Here is a 25,000-nt window from a genome sequence, read left to right as displayed (position 1 = left end):
AGAGCAGCCTAAACGATGTCAGAGTCAGACGATTGGCAGACATTGGAAGTGACCACCATCTTGTCACAGCCAAAATCTCTACTAAATTGATGAAAACAAAAATAGCAAAACAGAAGGAGAAACGTTTCAACACAGATAAATTGAAAATCCCAGATATCCAAAACAATTTCAATATCTCAGTCAGAAACAAATTCAGTGCAATACAAGATATTACAAACATGACAATCCAAGATTTCAACCACGTCATGCAGGAAAGTGCCACTGAACACTTAGGACACAATAAATCCAATACAGAGAATTGGATATCAGGAAGGTCATGGGAGCTCATTAACCAAAGAAAATCAATCAAACTAAATCTCCTGAACGCTAAATCCCCCCGACTGAAAGAAAGGCTATCCAGTGAATACTCATTGAAGGATAAAGAAGTGAAAAAATCCACAAGGAAAGACAAAAGAGATTTTGCAGAAAATTTAGCAACTGAAGCAGAAAATGCAGCTGTAAGACACGACACACAAACACTATACAAAATCACAAAAAAGCTCTCGGGAAACAGAAGTTATGGTCAAGAGAAACCATTAAAATCCCAAGATGGTAGTGTCATCACAGACGAAAAGGAGAAAATTGAAAGATGGAGAGAATATTTCGCAAACCTTCTGAACAGACCAGACCCATCTTCTTACACAGATATCCCAGAAGCAGAAATGGACGTAGAGGTTAATCTTGGTCCAATCACTGAGCATGAGGTGCACGAGGCAATACAACAACAAAAAAATGGCAAGGCCCCAGGTATTGACAAAATCACTGCGGAAATGCTTAAAGCGAACTCGCAAGAAACGTCCAAAATTCTCAGTAAACTGATCACCAACATTTGGGAAAAGGAAGAAATACCAGAGGATTGGCAGAAAGGCATCATCCATAAAATAGCCAAGAAAGGAGACCTAGGAAATTGTGCTAACTGGCGTGGAATCACACTCCTGTCCGTAACGAGCAAAATTTTTAATAGAATCCTTCTGAAAAGAATCTCACCTCACATTGAAAACATTCTTAGAAAAGAGCAGGCAGGGTTCAGAAAAGGGAAGTCATGTAGTGACCACATATTTACCCTGAGACAAATCCTGGAGCAAAGCATTGAATGGAACAGCCCCCTCTACACCATTTTTGTCGATTTTGAAAAAGCCTTTGACAGCTTACACAGAGAGTCCCTGTGGAAAATACTCCGCCATTATGGTATACCGATGAAGATAGTCAAACCTAATCAAAGCAATGTACAGCAACTACCAATGCCAAGTGATCTGTGGTAACAATTTAACAGACAGCTTTAATGTAACAACTGGTGTAAAACAAGGCTGCATACTCTCCCCGCTTCTGTTTATCCTGGCTCTAGACTGGCTCATGAAAAATACAATTGATGGTAAGAAGAGAGGCATTCGCTGGACACTGACATCTTTTCTGGAAGATATAGACTACGCAGATGATATCGCGTTAGTTTCCAGTACACACAGAGACGCCTCAGAGAAACTAAACGTACTACACAAGAACGCCTCGAAAATTGGACTGAAAATAAATTTCGATAAGACTGTGTACATTAGGGTGAATCCAAAACATGACAGTGAAATTAGGATAGATGAACATATAATTGAAGAGGTAACAGAGTTCTCCTACCTCGGATCCAAAATAACAGACGACGGAAATGCAGAACACGATATCAAGCACAGAATTCAAAAGGCAAACCAGGCTTTCGGCATGCTGAAAAACTTTTGGAAATCAAAGCAAATAATGAGAAAGACAAAGCTGAAAATATACAAGAGCAATGTTTTAAGTGTACTGATTTATGGAAGTGAAAGCTGGAAAATGACATCCTCCTTAATACAGAAACTAGAAGCCTTTCAGAACAAGTGTTTAAAAAGAATTTTTAATTTATTTTGGCCTACAAAAATAAGAACAGTGGATCTATTAAAGAAAGCTGACTGCACTAGCATTGATAGCCAAATAAAAAGAAGAAGATGGCGTTGGCTGGGTCATGTGACCAGAATGGAAAAAGGGTCACTTCCCAAGACAGCCTTGTACTGGACAGCAGATGGGAAGAGAAAGCGGGGAAGACCCAAAGAAACCTGGCGAAGGACGATGGAGAAAGAATTAAAGGAAGCAGGCCTGTCCTGGAATACAGCCACCGCAAAAGCAGCCGATCGCAAAAAATGGAGATGTCTGGTGGATGCCCTATGTGCCTCAAGGCCCGAAGAGGATTAAGTAAGTAAGTAATAATAATAATAATAATAATAATAATAATAATAATAATAATAATAATAATAATAATAATAATAATAAATAATGAATGATGATGGATGATGATGATGATGATGATGATGATGATGATGATGATGATGATGATGATGATGATGATGATGATGGTGATGATGATGATGATGATGATGATGATGATGATGATGATGATGATGATGATGATGATGATGATAATAATAATAATAATAGTAATAATATTAACATAACATAACATAACATAACATAACATAACATATCATACTATATTATATATCTTTGATTCAACAAAACGTCTTGAAAACAAGGTTTTGTTGCGTAGCTAGTACATAAGGGAGTTAGAAGTAATATTTTAACATACTATTAATGACAGAATTGTGATTTTTACTATTTGTTCTAGTTTCTACAATGTAAAACCATTGATACCTACCAGTTAGGCAGGCCAGCAACAAGTATTATACAAATTCTGTTGAGCACACGTGAAATATTGATAGGAAACAATATGTGACCCTACGCCTTGAAGTGGTATTAAGTAGGCATTTGGAAAACGAAGAAAACCGGTTTAAAGTGGAAATTGTCAAAATTATCAAATTTCAGTTTTTGGTTGTTTCAGAAACTACAATCATTTTTTTTCTATATGAAAGCATAATAATTCACATAAATATTGACGATAAGTTATATAAATTTTAAGTTTAAAAATGCAACTATCAGTGAATTATTCAAAACAAGAGTTGACTTTCTCTTAGAGAGCTACCATTTCCAAGGCTTAGTTATATTAAGTCTCTTCCTCACCAATACTATGTAAGATACCATAGCAAAGGGTGTGTCTTTATCTATCTCAGAGAAAGCATGACTGTTTCCACTATTTCATGGTTCAACAAATAATGAATTTTAAAAACTGTGAACAAGTCTAGGTTTTTCCCTGACAACGTTACAAATGAATGATTCAGATTGGTCAACGCTAATCACAATCGCTGTTGACCACTAAAATGCCCGGGCGATGTGTCATGGCGTCAGCATGCGTGCGTTACATATGTGTGTGTTTGTACCTTTCGATATACACCACGTGCTATTATTTCTTTGTCTAGCTGCACTGGTTAATGATCTTTATTCATGAAATTATAGGACATGCTACGACTTTAATTGGACAACAGTTGCCTAATCTTACACTTACAGAGAATGTTGTAGGATAAACATTTAATTTTAATCAGAATAGTAAATAGAGCCTTCAACAATCAATGAACTGCCGATGGAAATACATGTAACGAAAAATGAAAAAAAGTTAAATGAATGGATAGACAAACAGAAAGAGAGGCAGACCTATTGATGGATTAAATTATAGGTAGATATATATATATATATATATATATATATATATATATATATATATATATAAGAGAGAGAGAGAGAGAAGAGAGAGAGAGAGAGAGAGAGAGAGAAAGAGAGAGAGAGAGAGATAGATAGATAGCTAGAGAGATAGATGAAAAAGAGAGAGGGACAAACACACACACACACACACACACAGAGAGAGAGAAAGAGAGAGAGAGAGAGAGAGAGAGAGAGAGAGAGAGAGAGAGAGAGAGATGTGTGGGGTAGTTGCACACATATGTAATGGCTTGTGATCGTATAGTGGTGTTTTGGTAGATGGTAGTATTATCCTTTGCGTTGTGTTGTAAAGAGTTCAAGGGCCGATGACGATAACTGAATGTACAACACCAAGACATTCAAATAAAAATCCAGATTCCAAGTTTCATTTCTTACAGTTTTATTTGTTTTGATAAATTCAAAATCCAAATCATGATTAATTCCAAATCCAAATGAAATAGCATGGTCATAATTCAATCAGTTTCATAAATTCCAAATCCGTGAAATCAATCCAAATGTTAAGTCGTTTTGCCTAAGTAACCATTTTCAATATGCGTGGAATATTTCTGTCCGTAAAATAAAGATTCTTAGTAGGACGCTAGCAACGTGCAGCTCATCGTAAAGTAGAATGCAGAATCCCGTTTTCCCTCGAAACATCCTCTTTTATCACTATAAAATTTTTACCCATAGTTCCATTGTTCCCACGCCCCCTTGCAGTTTTGACAGTTCCCTCTCAGTCTACAATCCAACCCCTAAGAGTAAGACCAAATCATAATCAAACCTGAAACGTCAATTCCTACATATTGATGTTAAACCCCGCCTTTTATGATATAACATTATTTAGATAAATGCCCGTTTCACATATTCCAACACCCTAAACTAATTTAAGAAAGCTTGATTAAATAGTACTCAACACGATAACCTGTCCATTAACTTGGACATAAAACTGTCCCCAAACGTATCACTCACAGACCAAGTTTTACTGATATAACTACAATGTGCCCATTAAACCCATTTGCTGTAACAATTGACCACCCTGCACCAAAATTCTTAGATAACCTCTTACAGATGTTCGTTTTTTCGTGCTTTCTTTGTATATTGAAAGAGGGGGGAGGAGGTCTTTTTAGACAATCAACAATGTGGGTGAACGCTAAGAAAAACTTGAGAGATTCAATAACATGTTTTCATGTAAGTCAATACAGCCCCTCCTCTCAAAGCTGTCATCTGTCTCAAAATGGAAACAATGCAATGAAACATTTGACCAGCCCATTTCTTTAATTACAATCTCATTGGTCAATATGTTTCCAGTTGATTGACTACGACTTACTTTGAAACAAGATACTTTCTTAAACTATCCCTATAATTCTTTGCTCCGCCTTCATCCCTTTCTTCATGTCTACCTCACTCTCTCCGTCTCCGTTTTGCTTCTTTCACACATGCAAACACACACACACACACACACGCACACACATACACACACACACAAACACTTATACAGTCAGGCTTCAATCTTTACTCTATTTCCCTCCCGCCCTCTTATAATAATAACAATGAAATTTATTTATATTGCGCCCACTCCTATATTCAATAAAGCTCTAGGCGCATAACAACAACTTCAATCCATTCACATTTCTCTCTCTCTCTCTCTCTCTCTCTCTCTCTCTCTCTCACTAACTCTATCTATCTATCTATCTATCTATCTATCTATCTATCTATCTATCTATCTATCTATCTATCTGACTCCCAGTCTCTCTAGCTCTTTAACTCTCTCTCTCTCACACACATACACACACACACACACACACACACAAACCTTCCACCAGCCAACTATTTAACATATTTAAAAAATAAAGTAATATACATATACATATCCTGTGATCATCGTCTGCTCAAATAAAATAACTAATAAATTAAGAATTCTCTAAATGAATAAGTTTTTAAGTGTTTCCTGAAAGCGAGTTCAGAAGGGACGTCACGAAGAGATAAGGGGAGTTTGTTCCAGACAGTCGGTGCAAAGTGACTAAAGGATCTGTCAGAGAGTTTTTTACCCTTTTTTGGCATTTTAAGTAGACGATGATCACCTGATCTCAATGCACGGGGCGGAACGTACGGTTCGACAAGATCATCGAGATAAGCAGGGGCGCTTCCGTGAAAACAATTAAAATACATGACTCCAACCTTAAAGAGCACCCTGGCCCTAATGGGAAGCCAGTGTAAAGTCAAAAGCATTGGAGTCGTGTGTTATCTCTTATTTCTTTTTAAAACTTTTCTAGCAGCTTGATTTTGAAACCGCTGCAGTTTATCAAGTAAGAAACCTGGGGTGAGTTACAACAGTCTAAACGAGTAAAAACAAAAGCAGATACTAGAGTCTTTAAGAAATTTTGATTTAAAAATGCCGAAAGTTGGCCAATACGGCGAATTTCACAATACAGTACTTTGCAAAGTTGTGTCGCATGATATTCCATGGACAGGTCACTGCTGAAATAAATTCCCAGGTTTCTGGCGTTTTCAGAAAACGTTATTTTCACATCATCGATACAAATCGAAAGGTCTTGTCCACAAATGTTATTTTTAGGATTACATAATAGGAGTTCTGTTTTCTCATCGTTCATTTTCAGTTTATTAGCTACCATCCAGTTCTTCACATCTTCAATGCAGTTCTCCATCGATTTCAGTAACCCTTTAATTTTGCTTGGTTTTGCAGATTGGTAGAACTGGGTGTCATCAGCGTACATATGGTACGTGACACGTGATGACTTATAACACCTCCCAATGGTTGTGTGTATAAAGTGTAGAGAATGGGACCCAGAACAGATCCCTGGGGCACACCAAAGTCAACCTTAAAAATATCTGATTTTATTCCTTTTACTTGAATTGTTTGTGTGCGGCCGATAAGGTAGGACTCGAACCATTTTAACACTATTCCAGACAATCCAAACCTTTTGAACGTGTCGAACGCCGCACTTAGATCTAGGAGGGCCACAACCGAAACTTTACCCATGTCAGCCTCACACTAAAGTTCGTTTTGAATTTTTAGTAAGGCAGTTTCAGTACTGTGATGTTTCCTATAAGTTGATTGATTTTTTTCATATAAATTGTAGTTTGCCAAATGATCGTTCAGTTGGGATGCGACAGCCTTTTCCAAGATTTTCGAAATAAACGGTAAATTGGAAACTGGTGTGAAGTTTTTAAGATTCTCTGGTGACAGATTCGCCTTTTTCAGAAGAGGAGTAACGATGTCGTGCTTGAAAAGATCGAGGACTATTCCCGATTGTAAAGAGTCGTTGATTATTTTAGTGATAGCGGGGATGACCGTATCCATATATTCAAGTAATAGTGAGGTGAGGATTGGATCGAGTCTTAATGCACAAGGAGTCTCTCTACCCTCCCCCTCTCGCTCCTGTTTTTCTTTCTTTCTTTCTTTCTCTCTCTCTCTCTCTCTCTCTCATCTCGTGCTCGCTCTCTCACGTATGTGTGTGTGTGTGTGTGTGTGTGTGTGTGTGTGTGTGTTAGACAAAACTACTTTAAGACAGCTCACTTTCCTGCACTTGCCAATAATAGCTAATCATACATTCTTTGACCTCACACTTTCACCTCGTTTTTCAATTTCATATTGCTCTACTTATCGCTAGATGCACTTTAAGCACTCTCTCTCTCAAACACACACACACACACACACACACACACACACTACAACCACCATCACCGCATCTTCATCACGACCACTACTACTTCAACCACCACCACCACATCATCATCACTTCACTACTACTACAACCACCGCCACCACATCATCATTACTACTAAAACCACCACCACTATATCATCACCACTACTACTACAACGACCCACACTACATCATCACTACTACTACAACCACTGCTACTACTACAACCACAACCACCAGCACATCATCATCACTATCACTAATACTACTACAACAGCCATTATCACATCGTCATCACCACGACTACTACTACTACTACTACTACTACTACTACTACTACTACTACTACTACTACTACTACTACTACTACTACTACTACTACTACTACTACTACTACTACTACTACTACTACTACTACTACTACTACTACTACCACTACTACTACTACTACTACTACTACTACTACTACTACTACAAGCAACACAACATCATCCTCACTACCACCATTAGGTTTTGGAGCTTTACTTCATTTGAAATTAGGAAACTTTGGGGTTGTATTTGGCAATGTGTTAATATATCATATTATAGTTCTAATCAGTTATCAATTTAGATCTATACAACATTTAAACACAATACCAAATATCATCCCAATTCCCTTTTTGTGTGTGCGGAAATTTCTCTTCCGGCATTGAAATTCCTCCGAGTGGTGTCTGAAATTCCTCTGAGTCAAATTGATAATTAGCGTCTCTGAAAATGTTACTATTCTCGTCAAATATCTAAGGAGTTATCTTTGCCCATTGATTTGACTATGCATGAAAACGGTGCCTCACTTCGAAGTCGATTTTCTCAAAACTTGGTATTTACACTCTTCCTACTTCAAACGGTCATTGTTGGACAATGAATAATCCGAATTTTATTTATTTAGTATCAAATTTAAAATTTTAAAGCATAAAATAAGCTATGAATTGGTACCAAAACCCAAAATTGAAAAATCCGACTTAATACCGTTTCGAGGCGGAGGGTCATATATTATGATTCACAAAGTAGTTGGAAGATTAGATTGAAAAAAAAAAGATAAAAAGATAAGACTTTATCAGCGTGGACGAAATTTGCTACATAAATGCTCGTAATATCTTTGACGACTTACTGAAAATTATAATTTCCAACTGAACTAGAAAGAACATCAAACACACAATATGGCGCATTTTATTTCAACGTTGTTATTGATCTTTGTGGGGACCGCGTTGTTTAATAACAGCATTGAAACAGGTGAGATTATTCCTCCTCCTCATCTTCGTCCTCGTCCTCCTTCACCTCCTCTTCCTTCTCCTTTTCCTCCCGCCTCTTCTTCTTCGTCTTCACTACGGCGAATACTACTACTACTACTACTACTACTACTACTACTACTACTACTACTACTACTACTACTACTACTACTACTACTACTACTACTACTACTACTACTACTACTACTACTACTACTACTATACTACTACCACTACTACTACTACTACTACTACTACTACTACTACTACTACTACTACTACTACTACTACTACTACTACTACTACTACTACTACTACTACTACTACTACTACTACTACTACTACTACTGCTACGACTACTTCTAATACTACTACTACTACTACTACTACTACTACTACTACTACTACTACTACTACTACTACTACTACTACTACTGCTGCTACCACTACTGTCACAGTAAAGGTTGTTCACAATTATCTTATTAAATTTTATTTTATTAAGAACTGAATTCATCTCACTCCAGTTATATTTCGGTAGGCTTAGATAAACTTTACCTTCTAATATTAGATCGTCTGTCCTTTTATAGCCTTCCCTCGAATTAATTTCTAATTAGTGAATACTTTTCGTTCTACATTCTGTCACGTAGCCACTTATTATAAAAGCTGATAGGTCTAACATTTGACACTCACTTTCTCTCCACAATCTATGCCGGACGGCCAGTCGCTCTATTCCTATATATATACTGGAAGATTTTTATCTTTTGGGACTTTGTAGATATTATATCTACACCATTAAGACGCCGGAGCTTTTAACTTTGATTGTATAAACTTCAAGGATCAAACCCGAGCCCGCTGTCAAAGGATTACATATTAACCCATTACCAATTGCCTGGAAGTGGAATTTTACGAGTCCGATCCTGTTATCAGAGGAATAGATCATCCAAGCCCATCAACTGCCTGGAAACGTAAACTTACGAACCTGACATATTATCATAAGTTACGTAAAATATTCATATCTCTATTTGTAACTGCCACGATCACTGTTTATCTCTTTTAATTAAATTTCATCATTATTTTTATTTCATTGTAAACAAATCGTTAATTGTTTTTCATTTATAGTAACTAGTAAATTCTGGGGCCTCATTCTACATATATCTTTATGCATAGTCGAGTAGCTCTTTACTCACTTGAGACCATGACATTTTGGAGGGGACACATATAAAGAATTGAATTTATTTAGTTACTTATATCTATTTCATCTAACTTTAAAGTTTAAATTGTAAAACTCTTAATTGCCCCACTTGATCATATTTTAATTGAACTCCCTATTTACAGGATTAATTTTTTTTTTCTTTTTCATTTCTTCATTTAAATGGAATAGCAATTTATCCATTCATTCTTTCATTCAAATTGAATAGCATTTTATTGATTCATTCCTTCATTCATTTATTCATTTATAAATTATTCATTCATTCATTGTTCATTCATTTATTCATTCATTCATTCATTCATTCATCCATTCATTCGTTTATTCACTCATTTATCCAATCATTCATACATTTATTCCTCCCTTCATTCTTTCATTCATACATTATCCATTAATTCATTCATCTATTCACTCAGTTTTTCATTCATTCATTCATTCCTTGTCCACTTTGTTATTATATCACTCATTTCATTTTGTTGTTTGCCTCATTCATGAATTGTTTTCAATATGTTTACATTCCATAACGATTCATTCACCTATCAACCAATCACTCAGTGTTGTGAACACATTTTGTAACTATTGTAAATCTTACGATATTTTATTGTTTTGTATTTCAGACATCACTGTAAACACTCTTCAATGCCTAATTACAATTGTTGAACAACCATTGAACAAGAGAGAGGTCCCAGCCACGAACTGAGTTGGTAAATATATGCTTCATTATTCTCTTTTACATGAGTTGGGCATCACATAGTAACTATAGACATCGTGATTTGTTTTGCATAGTGATTTGTTTTAAATACATTTTTGGCATACTACTGTTACCGAAAACCACTTATATATTATGTTCTGAAAAGTGAGTCTTTAAAAACTAAATAATAATAAAAGGAGTCTACTAGCCGTCGTGTTATATTTAGTGATAGATAACTTGGGATTATTTTGGCATCCTATTATTGTTATCACACTCTAGTATATTAGCGTCATTGCGAATAATTGTACACAAACTAACGACGAGTCACACACATTGGTGATACATTTTTCGTAGTAACATAGTTTAGAGTACACGCGATTGACACATTGTTATTGACTCAAGTCATAATAACTCCGCATTGTATTGACACATTGCTTTATAAGATATAACGATAAAAGGCATCAAATTCAACATACATAATAAGTTGAAATAAGAGAGAGAGAGATTTCTAAAAATAGAACATTTCATTCCAGTAAGTGTAAATAAATAAAACAGTCAGTAACAGTATCCTGTCAATATAATATATATAAAACATCGTAACTAATTTATTGCAAAAATGGAAGCATATAAAAGATACTTAAGTCTCGCAAAGGACTTAGAAATACCCCAGGAAAGAATATTTTCATGGTGCGAAGATTAATTAATAGAAGAAAAAAAAAGAAATAATTCGTAGAGAAGAAAAAGAACACGAAGAAAGAATACGTAGAGAAGAACGAGAAGAAAGAGTCCAAGAAAGGGAACTAAAAAGACAAATAGCTTTAGCAGAAGAAGAAACCAAAAGGACCCAAATGATGCTGGAAATTGAAAAAACAAAAACCGGTCATGAAAGAAAACATAATAATAGTGATGAATTTTTCGTGAAACTTCCACGCATGCCAACATACGATGAACGCTCAGACTGCCTAGAATCCTTCTTACACCGATTCGAAGTTCAGGCTAAAGGTTATCGTTGGCCAGAAAGCAAATGGGCCACAGCCTTGATTAACTGCTTATCTGGAGAACCGCTAAAAGTTTTCTATACCTTAACAACTGAAGATGCAGATGACTATGGTAAAATTAAAGACGCTCTACTAAAAAGATTTAGATTAACGGAAGATGGTTACCAGGAAAGGTTTCACACTGCAAAACCGGAAAGTGGAGAAGACTTTAATACATTCGTGAACCGAATTACTCAATTTCTAAATCGGTGGCTTGAGTTGGCAAACGTAAAACAAGACGACTTTGCAGGCCTTTACTATCTCACGCTGAAGAATCGAATCTATCAAGCTTGCAACCCAGATTTAGTCGCATTCTTTAAAGAGAGAAAGCCAGAAAACTTGGACAAATTAAAAATCTACGCAGAAAACTTTAACAGCGCACATCCATTGACACCCCTTAGCAGAACATTGAAGGAACCATACTACGCTGCCGCTGCTCAGAGTCCAGGTACACCTAAAGTTCAGTACTCAAATAGAACGAGCCGATCAATCACTCGGAACACGCAAGTGAAACAGGATGACCATAGTAACAAACCATGGAACAAACAGTTCAATAGAGACCATAGCCGACCCTATCAAAACAAAACAAGAAATAGCACTGACAATAATACTGAGTATAAGAAAACCAACAAACCTATAATTAAATGTCAATATTGTGGAATGAAAGGCCACACATCAGACAAATGTTACAAAATCGTGGGATATCCAAAAGAAACTGCAAATGCATCACTCCAAACAAGTGTAAACAATCAGACACGAGTAATGTCAGGAGAAAATATAAATGTGTATTGCGTGAAAGGTATGTCACTTTTAACGCAAACTCACAAGTCAGGATCGCTATTTTTTTGTGAAGGCAAAGCTAATGGAACTGATTGCAAAATATTGAGAGACACAGGATGCAGTACAGTAGGAATAAAAGCATCTTTGATCAATGACGAAGACAAAACTGGAAAAACGGTACAATGCATCACATTCAGTGGCACAGTCGAAACCTTTGAAACAGCTAACGTGTACATAGAAACCCCATACTATACAGGAATAGTGGAATGCTGTATACATCTCAACCCCGTCGCTGATGTTATTGTTGGCAATATAAAAGGTCTTAAAGACAACCCAACAGATGTAAAAGAATGGTCATTAACCCAAGAAACAGCTTGTCTAGCAGAAACAAGAAAGATGACTAAGACAACAGAGAAGCCAATGACTATTTCTCTAGAACCACAACAATTTGACAGGAACAGGTTCATTGAAGAACAGAAAAAGGACCCGACTTTAACTTCATATTTCAATATCGCAAACAAAGGGACGAAATCAAAAGTTGAATACATCATTGAAAAAGATATTCTGTTCAGGTTACATAGGAAAAGAAACAAAATAGCTAAACAACTGGTCACGCCGAGTATTTACAGAAACAAAATCCTTGGAATAGCGCACGATTCAATAACTTCTGGACATCTTGGGAGCTCTTCCACATTGAAGAGAATATCCGAGAATTTCACATGGCCTGGAATTACTAAAGACGTCCGAGAATATGTGAAATCGTGTGACACATGCCAAAGAAGAGTCGCAAAAGGCAGAATACCGAGATTGCCATTAGAGACAACCCCCGTTATTGAAAAAGTTTTTCAAAAAGTTGCAATTGACATTATAGGCCCTTTAACAAAATCAGATAGAAACCATACACACATACTAACACTAGTCGATTACGCAACCAGGTGGCCAGAAGCGATAGCATTGAAATCAACTACATCGGATCACATAGCTGAAGCATTGATGACAATTTTTACTAGAATAGGCATACCAAATGAGATACTGTCGGACAATGGACTCCAATTTACATCACATATGATGCATGAAACCATGAAACTCATGGGAATCCAACACTCATTCACAACTCCCTACCACCCCCAAGCAAATGGTCTTTGTGAAAGATTTAATGGCACTCTAAAGAATATGTTAAGAAAAGTGTCAGCAGAAAAACCAGATGATTGGGACAGATACTTACCAGCAATCCTATTTGCATATAGAGAAATACCCCAAGAATCTACAGGCTACTCCCCATTTGAGTTGATGTATGGACGATCACCTCGCGGCCCGATCAATATAGTAGCCGACATTTGTAAAGGGAATGAGGAGGACAATAACGAAATTATGTTTGCTTACGAATATGTAAGAAACCTGAAAGACAGAATAGAGGACACATGTAAGCTAGCACAGGAATCCGTCACTAAAAAAGCAGATAAATACAAGGAATACTCCGATCGAAAAAGCAAGTCAAGAAAATTTGAGATTGGTGACAAAGTACTAATACTCTTACCCGATGACTCGAGTAAACTTTTAGCTACATGGAAAGGACCATTCAAGGTATTAGCAGTACGATCTGGTGTTAATTACGAGATTCAAATTAACAACACAACAAAGACATTCCATGCAAACATGCTAAAAAAATATTTCGATAGAGACAGATTATCACAACCAATATTTAACCATATTGAAGCTGCAAATGTAGGATTAATCATCGAAACTCACAGCGATGATGTCGAACTACAACACACCCCACAACACGGTAACTCTAAAAATAGTACAATTAATGACGTCACAATCAATCCTCAACTAAACGAATGTCAGAAACGAGAAATCAGGTCATTATTAGAAAAGTACCAGTCAGTCTTTACAGACGCACCCGGACATACAACATTAGTGGAACACGACATAAAGTTAACCACATCTACCCCTATCAACGTGAAAAACTATCCTATTCCATTTCACGCACGAGAACAAGTTGAAAAGGAAGTTAAGGATATGCTAGATACAGGAATAGTTAGATATTCTTCAAGCCCATACTCATCACCAATAGTAGTAGTGAAAAAGAAAGACGGATCGATAAGGCTATGTATCGACTTTCGCAAATTAAATGAAGCAACAGTGTTTGATGCAGAACCAATACCAAATCAAGAGAATTTATTTGCTGCCTTATCTCAAGCAAAATACATGACAAAATGTGATCTTTCTAGAGGTTACTGGCAGATTCCACTGAAAGAATCATGTAAGAAATACACAGCATTTCAATCACCATTAGGATTGTTAGAATTTAACTATATGCCATTTGGATTATCGACAGCCGCATCGACATTCCAAAGAATGATGCGTATGTTATTAAAAGACATCCCGTCTACACTCTCATACTTTGACGACGCATGTATTTTCTCAAACTCATGGACTGATCACATGACAACCTTAGAATTAGTGCTTGAAGCATTAAAACGTAATTCTTTAACAACAAAACGGTCAAAAACAAGCATTGCATTTTACAAAATTGATTTTCTCGGTCATACCGTTGGTCATGGGACACAGACACCCGAGACAGAAAAACAAACAAAAATCGCACAATTGCAACCACCTAAGACAAAAAAAGAAGTACGCAAAGTACTTGGGCTCCTAAATTTTTACAGGAAATACATTTACAACTTCGCGCACATCGCGACACCGCTAACAAATCTGACAAAGAATGGGTCACCGAACAAAATTGTTTGGACAGAAGCGTGTCAGAATAGCTTTAACCAATTAAAGGCATTACTCTGTTCAGAACCAATTCTTAAATTACCCGACATGTCAAAAGAATTTGTTGTAAGAACTGACGCGTCTGATAAGGGCATCGCAGGTGTACTATTACAGGAGCATGAGGGAACTCTAATGCCTTGCTTATATGCAAGCAGAAAATTATTGGACAGAGAATCACGATACTCTGTAATAGAGCGTGAAGGACTGGCCATCGTCTTTGCTTTAAAGACATTCAGCAGATATCTACTGCTAAAAGAGTTTGTGGTCGAAACGGACCATAAACCACTCACGTACATAAGAAATAACAAAATGAATAATAGTAGAGTACTAAGGTGGAGTCTATTTTTGCAAAATTACACTTTCAGTATCTCTCACATACCAGGCTGTGAAAATATTCACGCCGACCTACTTTCTCGATTAGTGTAAACACGTGAGAAGGGTATAACTTAACCTCCCATGCATACTGTTAGTTACCTCGCAAACTATGCCAAATCAGAACGCACAAATTCGATAATTTTATTTGTAAACATGATGACCCAACTTAATGTAACATTGAGTATTGTTTGGATATATATACCATACCCATTCATGATTTGGGAAATCTTCTCTTTACTATTATTGTTATGAATTTTCACCCATTTATGATTAATAATTGAAATGTCAATATTCCATTTACATTTTAATTCATTTCATTCAGTAAATTACCTTCATATCATCGACTTAAATCATGCTTCATTGCCATCACTATTGTTTATCACAATGAATTGTAATCACATTGCCATCATGTTGTTCATCACAATGATTTGTAATCACAATCTTTCATTTGTTATTGTCACCCATTCATATACCTACGTTAATATAAACATTTCCATGTCTAGTTAATAAATAATTTAATTGTAGCACAAATCATAACAATGGATTAATGCTAGAGTATCATGATAGTAAATTTACTTCCGTTTGTAAAATCTATCTTTCCCATAATGGTTAAAGAGTATATTTTAAACGTGGGTGGGGGGTGTCACAGTAAAGGTTGTTCACAATTATCTTATTAAATTTTATTTTATTAAGAACTGAATTCATCTCACTCCAGTTATATTTCGGTAGGCTTAGATAAACTTTACCTTCTAATATTAGATCGTCTGTCCTTTTAAAGCCTTCCCTCGAATTAATTTCTAATTAGTGAATACTACATTCTGTCACGTAGCCACTTATTATAAAAGCTGATAGGTCTAACATTTGACACTCACTTTCTCTCCACAATCTATGCCGGACGGTCAGTCGCTCTATTCCTATATATATATACTGGAAGATTTTTATCTTTTGGGACTTTGTAGATATTATATCTACACCATTAAGACGCCGGAGCTTTTAACTTTGATTGTATAAACTTCAAGGATCAAACCCGAGCCCGCTGTCAAAGGATTACATATTAACCCATTACCAATTGCCTGGAAGTGGAATTTTACGAGTCCGATCCTGTTATCAGAGGAATAGATCATCCAAGCCCATCAACTGCCTGGAAACGTAAACTTACGAACCTGACATATTATCATAAGTTACGTAAAATATTCATATCTCTATTTGTAACTGTCACGATCACTGTTTATCTCTTTTAATTAAATTTCATCATTATTTTTATTTCATTGTAAACAAATCGTTAATTGTTTTTCATTTATAGTAACTAGTAAATTCTGGGGCCTCATTCTACATATATCTTTATGCATAGTCGAGTAGCTCTTTACTCACTTGAGACCATGACAACTACTATTACTATTATTATTATTATTATTATTATTATTATATTTTTATTATTATTATATTATTATTATATTATTAATATTATTATCATTATTATTATTATTATTAATGATGATGATGATGATGATGATGATGATGATGATGATGATGATGATGATGATGATGATGATGATGACACATACCCAACAAAACAAAGACCGAAATTTGAAATTGAACAAACAATCAAAATAGATAAGACAAAACAAAATATCAACAATTAAATAAATAAAAAAAAACGCAAAGATGAAAATTATAAAAAAGGAACTAAACCCAAAACACATTCTATTACAGATTTATAAAATAGTGTACAACGTGTTTTGTCAATGTTAAGTTGGGACAATTTTGTATAAAGAACTTTCTTTGATTAATTTTACTATTGATATAACTGGAATTTACGTCCCACCGTAATTTGTTGTCCATTGTGATTCCTAGATATTTGTATTCTACTACCTGCTGGACTTTTTCATTTTTAATAGTAATATGGTCTTTTGTATTCTTATATTTTCTAAAGTCTATAATTAATTCTTTGGTCTTACTAACATTCAAAGAGTAAAGAGTCTTTTCCATGGACTCAACTATGCGCCAAACGAGGCTCGACCCCAGGACCTTCCAATCCGAAATAAGTGTCATACCACAAGACCACATAGCCGGACATGGACATAGTGGAAAATCTTTTTGTTGTTTTTGTTTAGCCGTTTTCGCTTTAACAGGTTTTTATTGTAGTTGATAACATTCTAAATGTTATTCTACTTAAAAGGGAACAATTTCATCTCATGAGCGACTTTTTGTGCAGTAATGGTTAGCTCTGAAAGTAGCGCTACACTCCTCCCAGCCAGGCCTAGTTGTCGTACCAGTAAGGTCGTTGGTTCGAGCCCCTATCGCCCCGAGGTTAAAAAAAAAAATTCTCTATTGACTTCTGGAACTTTTCTACTCTCTTCATTCCTCGTTGTTATAAAAATATGTACCTCTCCACTTACTTTTCTGTATTAATGTTTATTGTACCTAAAGGGAACAAATACATCTTATGGGTTCTGCTTTCCCTTCCCCTCCTCCCCCCCTCCTCAGCCCCCCTCCTCTTTCTCCCAAATTTTCTGAATATCACTCAACCACAATTGGGACAATCTTAACTTAGATTGTAACAATACTAAGAAAAGACGTGTTTGAATTATCGTAAGGAAAAAGGGAAAAAGGGAGGGGGGATGGGGGTGGGGGGGGGGAGGCGGCTAAAAAAGAAGGAAATTAATGAAAAAGAAATCAGAGTTGAATGCAAGCAAGAGTTTGATAGATGAGATGCTGATATGTGATCCACCGCTACCAAGGTCCTGGGTTCGAGCCTCGCACTCGGCGCATATAGGAGTCCTTGGAAAAGGCTCTTTACTCACATTCTCTCACCGTACTAATGTGTAAAATGAGCACCCGGCCTTCAACAGCGTTGTCTTTTTCCGAAAAGTTGTAATATCGCCTAACAGGCGTCATGTCCAGTACTACTTGGTAAATGTTGCTGTTGACCAGGGACCCCTTGTAAACCGCTTTGAGCACATTTAGTGGATATTTCGATATGAAGTTTAATTTTTTACTTTCATTTTTCAGGTCCGATTCTTGTAGCTCAAATCGATCAGATACCTCTCAGCAAAACCATGACGAATGAATTGAATATCACTTGCCTAGTGAAAGAACATTGTAACCCTGCAGATTCAGAAGGAGGGACAGAGACCGTTTGCTACAATCAGTCACAAAGGACTGGACAAACGCCCCGATTTGAACGCTAACATGGAGGTAAGATTTAACACTCTCCTTACCACCTGCAGCAAAATCGTAACATCATTTACGACAAAATATTATGCATTTTTCTTATTCAGATTTATTTTGTACATTACAAACTTTGAAGAATGATTATTGTTTAATTAATAAGAACATAAATCTGTTTTGTAGAGTGTCTTTTTTGAGTTTAAAAAATCAATTTTTCTCCTGGGAAAGCCTGCCATTTTGGGAAAATACTGAAAAGGATCAGTAAGGAGAGAGTTAAATAACAAACAAATAATAGAAAAATAAACAACAACAAAAAACAACAAAACAAACAAATAAAACAAACAAAATAGCAGTCAGTAACAGTAGGCCTGGTCTGCCATACTTAGATAACAATTTGGGAATCTGGTTCATCATGACATAAAACCGAATTGAGGCGATGAGTAACAAATTAATCTTCTTTTTTCGTTCAGGTGCACGGTTATATGTCCAAGCATGAGGGTCATAGCTCCCTCACCCTGACCCTCAAAAAGCCACAACTCGACGACATAGGTACCTACCACTGTGTTATGTATTTCACTGGTGAAGACTATCAAATGGCAGAAATCAAAGTGTATGCTAATGTGACCATTGCAAGTAAGTCTTCTCGTGCGGTTATGTGGTCTAGTGTTATGACACTCGCTTTCGGATCGGAAGGTCCTGGATTCCAGCCTCGCTCGGCGAATAGTTGAGTCCTTGGAGAAGGCTCTTTACTCACATTCTCTCACCGTACTCAGGTGTAAAATGAGTTCTTGGCCGTTAACAGCGTTGTCTCTGTCCAAAAAAAATGTATTATCGCCTAACATCCGTCATGTCTCGTCCTACATGTTTAATGTTGCTCTTGGCCAGGGACCCCTTGTAAAGCGCTTTGAACACGTTTAGTGGATATTGCGCTATATAAAAGCTCAATTTTTAAAGGGGCGATTCACGTTTACAGACCTGCCTAGTAGTACGAAAAGTCGTGGAATTACGTGAAAATTTTGGCTCCAGGCTGCAGAGCTTCAAATGTGTCTTTGACTCAATAAATCTTATTGAAAAGGAAAGTGTCTTTCCAGAGAATCTTTATTTAAAACTTTGGAGAATTTTTAATCATGTTGAGTGCACATTTTAATTTGTAAAGCTACTTTTATGGTGACTTTTTCTTTATTCCCATGGAAATTACGAATATCTGAAATTTCAAGTAAGCGGCAGCTTTTGCATTTGTCCTAAAGAACACGTCTCAGTCATATTATGCTGCGTTGATAAAATCATTCATATTATCACCTATATCTCCACTGGTTTATAAGCGTGTACTTATTTCCAGGTCTGATAACCCAAATTGTTATGGTCTCATTGCTGTAATGGACATACTCTCAAATCAGTGCAAAGTATTCTCCATTACAATCATGTTAGAATGAGCCTATAATTGCGTCCGGTTATCAGACCAGCAAAAATCTGCAGAACTGCACATCGGTCACATATGATCCCCCCCCCCCCCAGAAAAACAATCCTCATTAATTTTCTTGCGCTGAATTGACAAAAAGTGTCTTACGTGTTATTCAGCATAGCTTTTGGAATCAAGTAGACATTCATTACGTCTATGTGGTCTTGTGGTTTGACACTCGCTTTCAGATCGGAAGGCCCTGGGTTCGAGCCTCGCTCGGCGCCTAGTTGAGTCCTAGGAAAAGGCTATTTACTCACATTTTACTCACCTTACTCAGGTGTAAAATGATTACTGGCCATTAACAACGTTGTCTCTGTCTGATAAAAATCAAATATCGCCTAACAGGCCTTATGTTTTGTCCTACATGTGAAGTGTTGCTGTAGGTCAAGGACCCCCTGTAAAGCGCTTTGAGCACGTTAAGTGGATACTGCCCTATATAAAAGCTCAATTGTTTTAATTAAATTCGAGATTTGCTTTTCTTTGCAGACGAGGATAGCGTCACGATTATGAATTATTTGTTGAAGAAAATCACCGATCTGGAGAAAACGGTTACAGAACAAGGAAAATTCATCTCCCACCAGGATGGAATAGGTAATTTGTACAATATCTCAAGCTCGTGAAACAGTTGGAAAAACGTCCAGAATTCCAAAAAGCAAGAGCGTTAGAATTGTAGAATATCAAATGTACGGGCCCGACGCATTCACCTGGCGGTTTTTTTGCAAAAATAAAATCCCAAATTTGCCAGCTATAATCAGCAAAATTAGTAAAATAATTGCAAACAAAAATTTGCGGTTAATTTTCCTAAAAACCCATAATTAGTTCGTGAAAGAGAAAGGTATTTGTTTTTTTTAAGGGTTTCACGGCGCTTGCAAAAAAGTAAGGTCATATTATAAGCTGCAGTAAAATAGAAGAAAATGATATAGTAAAAAAGAACCTATTCTTGATTAATTATCTTTCACGTTCTACACGAGCTATCAAATTAAAAGAAAAAAAAAATGTTCCCTTTTATAAATTTTGCCTTTTTAAAAAGTTTTTTTGTTTTCTGTTTTTTCTTCTTATTTTTCATTGCAAAATCTCGAAAATTTGCAAAAATGCGCAAAAAAATTTAAAGATTTTGCAAAAAATTGCAGATTTATGGCTGCAATGCAAATCAGTGAAGTTTTGAGATTTTTTGCGGCCGCAACGCGATGCAAAAAACTGCCATGCCAGATCCCTCCCCCCTTCTCCCCTCCCTGAACCTTTTTCGCATCCCCCTTTCTATAAAAGTTTAGCTCACGAAATATGCCAGTGAAAATTCACCAAAAGAGAAAACTAAATAAAAAGAGGTGAAGAAAAAGGAGAAAGAAATCCCCCAAGAAAACTGTCGCTGTTATTTTACTAGCAGTATATTATGTAATTGAAAGAAACCATTTTATACATCACATCTCTCCTTAAATATTTTATACCACGGGTTCGAAGCATTATTCAACGATTACATTTTTACTAAGAAATGATAGGGTTTTTCAAGATAAGGGGAGGAATAAAACATAATTTAACATTACCCTCTTAATAGATTATATGCATTCTTCTCTTCTCCCAGTAATCGAACTAAAAAAGACTATTGGCTACCAGGAGACCAAACTTGAGAAGCAGGGAAGGACTTTGACAATTCAAGAAAAAACGCTGAAATATCAAGAAGAGGCAATTGACAATATGAAATTGAGGCTGGAAATCCAAGATGACGTCATCAAACACCACAACAACTCGATGTGTGGGCAATGTCTTGATTTTGACGTTCAATTCAAACTCTTGAAGTCTCAACAGGAACAATTGCAGAAACTAAATGCAAAGGGTAAGATGTTTCTTATTTGCGTGACCCGGTTGTCGATTTGGGTACTGTATGTTGGGAAGATCTAAATGAAAAAAATAGCTTAAAGTTTAAATAATTGTGATTTTAAGTTACATGTAGTTTAGTAGTAGTAGTAGTAGTAGTAGTAGTAGTAGTAGTAGTAGTAGTAGTAGTAACAAGATATGAAGTGAATAGAAAAGTGCCAGAAGACAGTAGAGAATAAAAATTTTTCGCGGCGGTGGTGGGGTTTGAACCTGCGACCTTATTGGTACGACAACTCCGCCTGGCAGGTGAGAGCGTGGCTCTACCGTGTGAGCTATCCACGAACACAAAAATATTCGTTTCAAACTCAAAGTCATTACTAGATCCCTCTCTCACCCACTTCTTGAGACCGCCGATTCGTTCGTACACCACCATCGCGAATAATTTTGACCAGCAGTTAAGCCTAATAGCCAATATTCTCAACACAAACATATAACATAGAAACGATTGAGACATTGAGTATGCTCCGGTGTATGGGGTGAATTTTTAATTCAGAAAAGTGAGTGGAGCAGGCACTTATGTTGGTAACAACAAGATATGAAGTGAATAGAAAAGTGCCAGAAGACAGTAGAGAATAAAAATTTTTCGCGGCGGTGGTGGGTTTGAACCTGCGACCTTATTGGTACGACAACTCCGCCTGGCAGGTGAGAGCGTGGCTCTACCGTGTGAGCTATCCACGAACACAAAAATATTCGTTTCAAACTCAAAGTCATTACTAGATCCCTCTCTCACCCACTTCTTGAGACCGCCGATTCGTTCGTACACCACCATCGCGAATAATTTTGACCAGCAGTTAAGCCTAATAGCCAATATTCTCAACACAAACATATAACATAGAAACGATTGAGACATTGAGTATGCACTAGTAGTAGTAGTAGTAGTGTAGTAGTAATAGTAATAGTAGTAGTAGTAGTAGTAGTAGTAGTAGTAGTAGTAGTAGTAGTGGTAGTAGTAGTAGTAGTAGTAGTAATAATGAAACATGCTTCATTACTTCCTGACGATCGAACAGTGGTATGAAACAGTGCTAGAAAAATATAAAAGAATAGAAAACTGTCTCAAAAAATCACACTGCATCGACTGGGTATCGAACCTCATATCTCCTCATTGGTAATTAGAAGGTCTTTGGTTCGATCCCCAGTCAAGACATGCTGATTTTTAAAGATATTTTTCTTGTCTTGTATTTTTATTTATAGCACTGTTTCATACCACTGTTCGATCGTCAGGCAGTAATGAAACATTTTTCCTGGGTGAGGTTCCTGACCTCCAATAGTGGGCAGGGAGGTACCTACTTATTGTGTCTTCTATCCCCTATATCTGTTTTCCAACTTGCTTTCTGTCTTAATCTTGGAATGAGATTACTTGTCTTGGCCCCGGCCGGTTGGCCTTACTGAGAGGGAAACAGTCAAACGCATAGTTATTGTTTTGGGAGATGATTTTTTTTCCTTGTAATTCATCTGTCTGTTATATATTTTTATATTTGTTATTTTTAATGTATAATGAAATGTAAGCATTTGACTGTTTTCCTCTTTGTTGAATCTTGTGCTTGTGTCTTTGTGAGACTTATAGGTGATCCCAGACTAAGTACATTGATGGTATGCTCTTGGAATCTACATCTGTTCTCTATTTGTTCCCAGTTCCCCTTTGTCTTCCTTTCTCTTGGGGGCTTTAATTGTAATTCTAAAACTTTCTACTATCCCGTTTTCTTCCTTTTTACTGGCGTTGATATAACTTAAATGTGTTGCAAGCGCTGTAAAACCCTTAAAAACAAAAACAAAACAATGAAGCATTTTTCAATGTATAGACCGTGGTGAAAAGAGATAGTTACAGACCTGCCTTGTACGACGAAAAAATCGTAGAAATACAAATTTTTGGCTCCAGGTACAGAACTGCATTCGCCTCTTTGACTCAATAAATCTTGCTTAGAAGGAAGGTTTAGCTCCTTAGAAACTATATTCAGGACTTTGGACCTTTTTAAAAAATCTTGCTGAGGGAAAATTGTTTATTTCTAAGCTATTCAAAGTTAATTTTTGTATATTTGTTCCTTGGAAACTACGAATTTTTGACATTTATGACCCCTCGTCTCAAAACGGTATTAAGTCGGGATGATTAAGATACTGAAAATGGAATTTGTAGCCAGAAATATCACGTTTAAGTTGAATTTATATGCCTTGCAGAGAAGGAAAATCATATTTTATGTGCTAAATACCACCGTTTCATATTTTTGACCAGTTTATAATTTGACTTTGTAGTATATGGTCCATCCCGACATAATACCGTTTTGAGACGAGGGGTTACAACTCAAGTAGGCAGCTCTGCATTTAGATAACCACGTCTCTAGGACAGTCTTCATAATGTAAACAATGGCAGTGATTGGTGATCAGAGCGAAATACATAGATTTTACTATTGATGATATTTGTCTAAGCAAATTAGCCACTGTTCTATCGCTTGGTCAATAGAACCAACACAGAAAACGTTTATAATCTGATCGAGAAAATTGTGTGATAATTAGTCACCCATCTGACGGTATAAAACAATTACAATGACCCGAGAGAGCTCGATTTCATTCAAGTCATTGTTTATATATAATCAACTATGTTTGTTCGAGCACGTTTGAAGTTGTGCCACAAATTCCATGTTTTGATTAGTCATAAAGCTACTAGCTACTCATCACGCTGGTTTTAGAAAAGAACGGTCCTGCACAGACCAAATTGTTACTCTAAGAATCATATCATTGTGGAGCAGTTGATTTAGTGGCAATCATCACTATATGTAAGCTTAAAAGACTTCGAGAAAGCATTAATTTGAGAACGTAGACAGGGAAAGCATCTGGAACATCCTTCTCCACTACGGTGTGCCAGAGAAATGCATAAACATCATCAAACGACTTTATGATGGGTTTTACTGCCAAGTCATCCATAATGGTCGACTCTCAGAGAATTTTGACATTACATCAGGAGATAGGCAAGGCTGTTTGCTGTCCCCACTTCTATTTTTTGTGGTATTGGTCTGGGTTTCAAAGACAGCATATGGCAATTCTAGCAGTGGCATTCAATG

The 25,000-nt window shown here is 36.4% G+C and overlaps 2 protein-coding genes across 2 annotated transcripts in view; one reads left to right on the top strand and one right to left on the bottom strand.

Moving 5' to 3' along the window:
• Positions 1–5,900: 5,900 nt before the first annotated feature.
• Positions 5,901–6,377, bottom strand: LOC144959236 (uncharacterized). The gene has a single exon (XM_078891777.1). The coding sequence runs from the start codon at positions 6,375–6,377 to the stop codon at positions 5,901–5,903; it is 477 nt and encodes a 158-aa protein (XP_078747903.1).
• A 2,065-nt stretch (positions 6,378–8,442) lies between these two features.
• Positions 8,443–25,000, top strand: part of LOC144959005 (uncharacterized) — a 20,250-nt gene continuing 3,692 nt past the window's right edge. The window contains exons 1-5 of the mRNA XM_078891322.1: positions 8,443–8,578; positions 18,458–18,643; positions 19,087–19,249; positions 20,562–20,666; positions 21,655–21,906. Of these exons, the coding sequence (XP_078747448.1) occupies positions 18,638–18,643; positions 19,087–19,249; positions 20,562–20,666; positions 21,655–21,906 (526 nt within the window). The 5' untranslated portion in view covers positions 8,443–8,578; positions 18,458–18,637. The remainder of the gene's footprint in view (positions 8,579–18,457; positions 18,644–19,086; positions 19,250–20,561; positions 20,667–21,654; positions 21,907–25,000) is intronic.

The sequence above is a fragment of the Berghia stephanieae genome, chromosome 13, assembly GCF_034508935.2.
Source record: "Berghia stephanieae isolate SIO BIC M18660-M18661 chromosome 13, UCSD_Bste_1.3, whole genome shotgun sequence".
Lineage (NCBI taxonomy): Eukaryota > Metazoa > Mollusca > Gastropoda > Nudibranchia > Aeolidiidae > Berghia > Berghia stephanieae.
The sequence above is the reverse complement of the archived record's forward strand: the minus strand, read 5'-3'. Positions and strand labels throughout refer to the sequence as shown.

What these genes read in the sequence shown, in the direction of transcription:
- LOC144959236 (XM_078891777.1), bottom strand. Translation starts at nt 6,377, where the DNA reads ATGTACGCTGATGACACCCAGTTCTACCAATCTGCAAAACCAAGCAAA.